Here is a 6,827-nt window from a genome sequence, read left to right on the forward strand (position 1 = left end):
TCGTTTTATTAATTAGGTACATTATGATTAAGCAGTGAACGGGGTTTATGAATTAAGTATTTTGGTATTAGATATACCAACTAGGAATTTCGGTTAACTTGTGGTTCTTCAATAAGGGTTTGGGTATAATTAGGAAGTGTGTAGCTGTAGGTATATTTTTGAAGGGTTGGCAATGGACATGTGATGTGACCAAAGAACATCATCTGGAATTCCGACGTCGATAGATTACGGAGACCGCTTACCATCAGGCCGTAAGCTTGTTTACCTTCAACGTGGTATATGGGTCATTAATTATAATAGTATCGGTACATAATATCCCTGAGAGTTAGACCAAGAAAAGTCTGCAGCGATATTGATAGAGAATAGAGACCATTTATTCGAGGCAAAAAAGAAAGGAAGAAAACAACACGTAACATAACTTAACATATGTATAGCACACGCAGTGCTAGTGTTATTTTAAACATCCAACTTCTATGAAATTATGACGTATAAATAACACTTGCACTGCGTGTGCTATCAAAATCGCTGCAGAATTTTCTTGGTCTGACTCTATTTAGTTGAATATAATAATGAGAGATAATGAGAGTAAAGTTTTTTTAAGTACCTATTAATACAGTAAAATTATACATTTTGCGTTTGCGTCAAATCCGGTAGTTCTGATTTTTTGCAGACTTGTTTATGATGTTGGCCCAATGAATAATCCAAGTTTGTGACCTCGAGCGCCGAACGCAACTTATTATTGCAATGTTCTGCCGCCAGAGTGCACTGATTTGTTTAGTAAACCATAGAGTAACTTATACATACTAGGCCTTAAACAGTTTTTTTGACAAGTTTTCACTATGACATTGATGCACCAAGGCGGTTTGCTTACAGGTGGCCTACTGCGAAACGCGAAAATCAAAATTTCTTTATCTGCCTCTCTATCGATCGAATAAGCAAGTGATAGAGAGGCAGGAACCGAACTTTCGATTGTCGTGTTTCACGGTAGGCCATGTGATTGACCTAGTGAGTAGTTTGTTTACTGTATGTGCTAGTGGTGCCACCTACGCAGAGCTTTGCCTAATATTCCCTATTCTTAGGTTGCAGCGACTATAATGGCGACACCGTTCGCCACCTGTATAGTGTAGTAAATAAAGGTAGTGGACCCCGCAGTAATTCCTCAGCCAGAAAAAACTTTACAGTATGATAAAGTATCAATAAATAAAAAGTATTGTATACATTTCCAAAGAATAATAATAATAGCAGATAATAGAATTAAAGTAAATACCTAAAGTCTTATATCGTTAATATCTTTTTACGGAAAAATGCTCCGTTCAAACTTTCTTCACCAGACATATTTCTAGTATCACATACTGATACAAATAACTTATTTTGTAAAATAATTTTGGACTGAGGAATTACTCGGTTCAATATATAATCAGATTTGTGTTTTTACCTAACTTAGGAGTGTTTTTTTTTTGGATATTTATAATGTTAGTCTCGGCTCATACTATACAATAACCAAGCTAAATTTCATCGACTGAGAAATTAATGCATGGGTCTCCATACAACAACTTGCTTCATTTACTACACTAGTAGGTAAATCCTGTATATTATACTACTCTTTGGGTAAATCACCCAAGCGGCCAATTTAAGATGAATTCAATTGCTGTAGTCATCATTAAAAAAAATCTGACAGCTGACGCTGACACTGACACTGACACTTACGTTAACCACGTTGACACATGACATCATGGGTGACATTGACAAGTTTGAGACAGTTTTTGTTTAACTTTCTATCTTACTTTTGACACTCGCATTTTTGATATACCTAATAAATAATATCTGAGACCATTTTTCGAGAAGAAAATAATAAGTCCTAGTAAACCTCCGCTTAGACCAAATAAGATCAAAATAAGATACTCTATATATTAGGAAAGAAGTGAAGCCAAGTACAAAGAGTTTTTAGTATTACATAGTTAAAGTAGTTAAAGAAAAAAAAAACGTCTCTTGAGTTGTCTTCGCCAGTAAGCTACATTTTATTTCTAGCCTTTTAAATTCGTCTTTGTAAAAGATATCTTGATGTTTCATAGCATTGTAGAATATTATGCCGATAGCCAGGACAGATGTGGCTACTGCAAAAGTCCCAATACGCATTTCAGCCATGGTGAGTAATGGTGTGTCATGTTTGTGAAATTTGCATTCATGAAATAAATCTATACGACACTTCTAAAAACAAGATTGGTATCGTAGGTATGTGGGCACATTCCATGACTGTGAGCGACTATCAAGATCTCATCGATAGAGGCTGGCGGAGATGTGGAAAATATTGTTACAAGCCGACTATGGATGTTACTTGCTGCCCTATGTACACTATAAGGTAAAACTCTTCTATATTGGATTTAATTGTAGAAGCGCGTTAGGTATCACTGTATATTTAATTTTACAGGTGTAGAGCGTTAGAATTTAAAGCTACAAAGTCTCAGAAGAAGGTATTGAAGCGTTTCAATAAATATTTAGTGGGACAAGATGCAAATGAGAAATCTGAGATGACCGGGGATGGCAACAGGAAGATGTCTACTTGCAGTAGTGAGGCTGACATGGCAGAGGGGGTGGAACAATTCCTGGAGAGTACAAATGTGCCACAGAAAATTGACATTAGCAACATTGTGAAGGCAGATGGAGAAGATGCTATAGAGCAATCTAAAGGTATGACAAGCAATCTGAATGTTATTACAAATAAAACAATTAAACTTAGCTACCAAGACAGAATAATCTTTAGTTTTAGGATCGACAGAACTTAACAAAGGCATGAAGAGTTGTTGGCACTTTATGCAGTGAGTACTTGTGCCTAAGATGGCCCATCATTATTTTGTATTTTTTATAAGAACTTGCAGTTTTGTTATGGTACTACCAAACATGGACGTAAAATTTAAACCCATTTACACTGACATTTTTAACATAAGTGAGCTTAAGAACTGGGCCGTCTTAGGAGCGATTACCTTGTTCATGCTTACTTGTGCCAAGCTCTAATTCTGAAAAAGTGAATTATAAAAGTAAGTCTCTTAATGAGAGGAGTAGCCTTAACGATTTATCATAACAAGTTGCAATGAGAACTAGATATCATGTCAGTTGATACTAATATGCATGTTATTTTTTTACATTTTAATTTTTTCAGACGAACCAAAAGTACAAATAGAATCTGTTTCCAAGCCAGTAAGCAATCCATTAGATAAAAGTAAGCCAAAAGAAATGAAAAAAGGTATGAACTTCTATTTTCTAAATGGGTTATTCCATATTAGAGTATATATTATTAATTGCCTGTATTTTTAAATAGGTGAAGGCTTTGACCCAGCTAAAGCTCCGAGTAAAAAAGCAAAGCAATTGAGATTGGAGAGGAAAATGGAGAAACTTAAGGAAAAAGGGATTGATATTAACTCTTTGTCCAATACAAACAAAAATAAGGAAAAAGAAGTGGAGGACTTTATAAATGAATTACCCGATGATGTCAAACACAAATTAGAGGTATGATAATCCAATTTGATTATATAATGAACATAATAAAGCATTGATTGAGGGAATTTCCAAATAGCTCTATAGCAGAAGGACAAATGATATTTTATTTTTTCAGATAAAATTAGTGCGAACTGCACCTCCGAGCCCTGAATGGGAGGCAACTATGAAAGAGACTTGTGAAGTTTATGCCAAGTATCAGACAATCATACATAATGACAAACCTGAAAAATGTACACCAACAAAGTTCCATGACTTTTTAGTGCAGAGCCCATTGCTGGTAAGTATTATACCTTAAGCTGCATAAATAAAATGCATAAATGAAGACTTAAACAATGACGTGGCTGGCTTGTTATGTGGTAGTGACCTAGTGACTTCCTATATGATACTAGCAGTTTTTGGTTGAATCTTAGTAAGGCCAAAAAGTTTCATTTAGCTGCGCATGAAGGAATTGTAAAATTAGAATTGCTTCCTTGTCCATCTGTCTGTCTGATTGTCTGTTTGTACTTATGTCAAAAATATTTTTCTCGGAAATGGTCCAACATTTTATTTAAAGTCATCATCTGACAAACATGGCCAGGTTTTTTATATATGTAAGTATGTATATTGTTATCTTGTATACAAAGCATAGTTTAATTAAGTATTTAGTATGTACTGAGTACCGTAGACCGGGGTGACTTTGGAAAATTTGGCGTTACTTTGATAGATTTAAAACGGCCATAGAATTACCATTATTCATTATTTACTGAAAATGTTCCTGTAACTAGTTAGATTACTATATATTCATATTCACCTACTGTAAAAAATCTCGCATAAATATATATTATGGCTTAAAAACTAGAATTTTAAAGTCGCCCCTGCATTTGAAAGTCACCCCGGTCAATGGTACTGACTATGTTTCCTTATTATTTTAGGAAGAACATAGCGAATCTGCCCCCCCATGTGGCTATGGCTCTTTCCATCAACAGTATTGGCTTGACGGAAAGCTCATAGCCGTCGGTGTTATAGACATACTACCCAAGTGTGTCTCATCAGTTTATTTCTTCTATGACCCAGCATATACACATCTTACACTGGGCACTTATGGAGCTTTAAGGTAACTATAACAGCAATTACATTTTATTTATCATTATACATTAAAATAACTCTTTATTCATAGAAATACAAAGGGGTGAAATTTGCAATGTTTTATAATGCCAAAGAAGAGTTCTCATAGATCGGATTGGATTGCCATTTCATATGACGCCATGCATTAATTTGTCCTACGATTACATTTGCCAGCATTCTAGTGGTTTTTAAATTTCAGTACAATGTTATATTTTTGGATTTTGCACATTCACTAGTTAAAGTTATATAATGTAGTAACATTTGCAAGATACTGAGATAACCATTTCATTGTATTTTTTTTCAGGGAGATAGCATTCACTAGACAGCTGCAATCAGTCAGTCCCGCGCTAAAGTATTACTACATGGGCTACTACATCCACTCCTGCAAGAAGATGAGATACAAGGGCAACTTCTATCCTTCGGATCTAGCGTGCCCTGAGACTTATAAATGGTTCGCATTAAAGGACTGTATTCCTAAGCTCGAAGTAACGCCATATTCTAGACTAGACCCGGACATTGATAGTGTTGACGATAATCATCCGAAAGATGACGATATTAATTATGTACCCGTCTTGGCCAAAGGTGTTGTAATGCCATATAAGACTTATAAGAGGAAAACTAAGAAGGGTAACTTTGAAGAGCAGTTGCTGCAGTATTCACAATTAGTTGGAGTGGTTTGTGCCAAGCGGATGATAATAGTAAGTCAATAATGTAGTTACTATAGAAAATGTTGTTCTTTCTAGTTTAATTCCCGCCCTCAATGTAAAATCTGTTTGTTCTTTGTACTTAAATAGTGTTTTGTGATGGAATAGTATTTAGTGTAAACTACCTTCGCCATTTACTAGTATTTTACGGATTGTACCTGGGTGACGCATTTATCGACGCCGCATCAGCATAATAAGCAGGCTGCGTAGCCAACACGGTACGTTGGCTAAGGACCCAGGTGACGTTTTATACCGTCAGACTAAATGACTTACGGTGCACCAGACGAGCTGAAATTATCATGTCTGATGAACGTCTCTCTGCGGTTTACTATGAAACTTTACATAAGTACAACGACATTTAGCGAACGCTTTACCTTTGAGAGACGGTTTGGTGCAACCTACCCTTGGCCGATTTGACATTTACAAATGCGGTGACACTTACGGGCCAATTCGAACCATGCTTATAATATAAGATATCACAGCGATACAGTACCGATCTCTCAGTGTCAAAAGTGACGTTTTTGGTTGAAGAAATGTCAATTTTGACACTGACTGATCGGTATCGTATCGCTGTCATATAAGCATGCTTTGAATTGGGCCGTTATTCATCCGAATAAAGGTCTATACGAGTATATGGGTCTATAGTTGCTCAACATACAAATACTTCATGAATATCAATTTTCATAAAAGTTCTAATAATATACGTCCGATATTGATTTAATTATGTCTAACTAGTCATAATCAATAAGTTTAATTCAAGTTATCTGATACTAATGTTATTCAATGTATGTACACCAAAATAAAAAGCAAATAATTACATACAGTCACACAGCGAATATTATTAAAAAAAACATCTTCGTCGAGTCAACCTTTGGTAGAAAGGTTGGAACGCAGCCAAATCATTTGTGGTGGTTTCAAGTAAACGGGGACATACTGTCGGTAGGTACTTAGTCAATATTGCGGTAATTAATAATAAACTTATCGTCAACCGACACTGTGGTAACTTTTGCCTGAAAACGCCGCATGTATGTTTAAGCAAGTCTGCATACATAAGTCTTTGTTAGGAATACCTAACTCAAAATTATATTATGCGCAGTAGGAGTACCTACGAATCTTTAATCTATTATATAATATCCGAAAAAAAGACATGCTTTATTGATGTTCATTTACAAACCTGTCTTTTTCATTTGTGACGTCCCACGGCAAAAGGTACCTTATGGCGGCTGGCGCTTACGTCGCTTAGCGCCGCAATAATATTGGAGCGGCGTTAATAATAGCGTAAGCGCCAACCGCCATAAGGTACCTTTACCCGTGGGACGTCACATTTATATACATAGTGTAAATGGAATTTTTCAGTAGGTATCTTTGATTTAGAGATGTACCTTAAAAAGTGTACTGTATTATTTATAAAAATGGAATTAGGGAATTTATTTTTGAATTGCTCTTTTAACAATAAACACTTAAGTAACTTATTTTATTTATTTATTTCTACATTCCAAGCCCTAATGCTTAGAGCATTTAGTT

General features: G+C 35.4%; 1 protein-coding gene across 1 annotated transcript; it reads left to right on the top strand.

The window, feature by feature from the left end:
- Positions 1 to 1,983: 1,983 nt before the first annotated feature.
- Positions 1,984 to 6,618, top strand: LOC134797589 (arginyl-tRNA--protein transferase 1). Its single transcript, XM_063769878.1, has 8 exons — positions 1,984 to 2,146; positions 2,233 to 2,359; positions 2,429 to 2,688; positions 3,158 to 3,241; positions 3,317 to 3,504; positions 3,611 to 3,772; positions 4,407 to 4,588; positions 4,904 to 6,618. Exons 1-8 carry the CDS (start codon positions 2,062 to 2,064, stop codon positions 5,307 to 5,309), a joined length of 1,494 nt encoding a protein of 497 aa, XP_063625948.1. The 5' UTR covers positions 1,984 to 2,061; the 3' UTR covers positions 5,310 to 6,618.
- The last annotated feature ends 209 nt before the right edge of the window (positions 6,619 to 6,827 follow it).

This window comes from Cydia splendana, chromosome 15 (genome assembly GCF_910591565.1).
Source record: "Cydia splendana chromosome 15, ilCydSple1.2, whole genome shotgun sequence".
NCBI classification, from domain to species: domain Eukaryota; kingdom Metazoa; phylum Arthropoda; class Insecta; order Lepidoptera; family Tortricidae; genus Cydia; species Cydia splendana.

Excerpts from the sequence above, each read along its gene's own strand:
- LOC134797589 (XM_063769878.1), top strand. The coding sequence starts at position 2,062 with ATGTTTCATAGCATTGTAGAATATTATGCCGATAGCCAGGACAGATGT. Across the intron at positions 3,773-4,406 it reads TAGTGCAGAGCCCATTGCTG|GAAGAACATAGCGAATCTGC; the intron begins GTAAGTATTATA and ends TTATTATTTTAG. Across the intron at positions 4,589-4,903 it reads GGCACTTATGGAGCTTTAAG|GGAGATAGCATTCACTAGAC; the intron begins GTAACTATAACA and ends ATTTTTTTTCAG.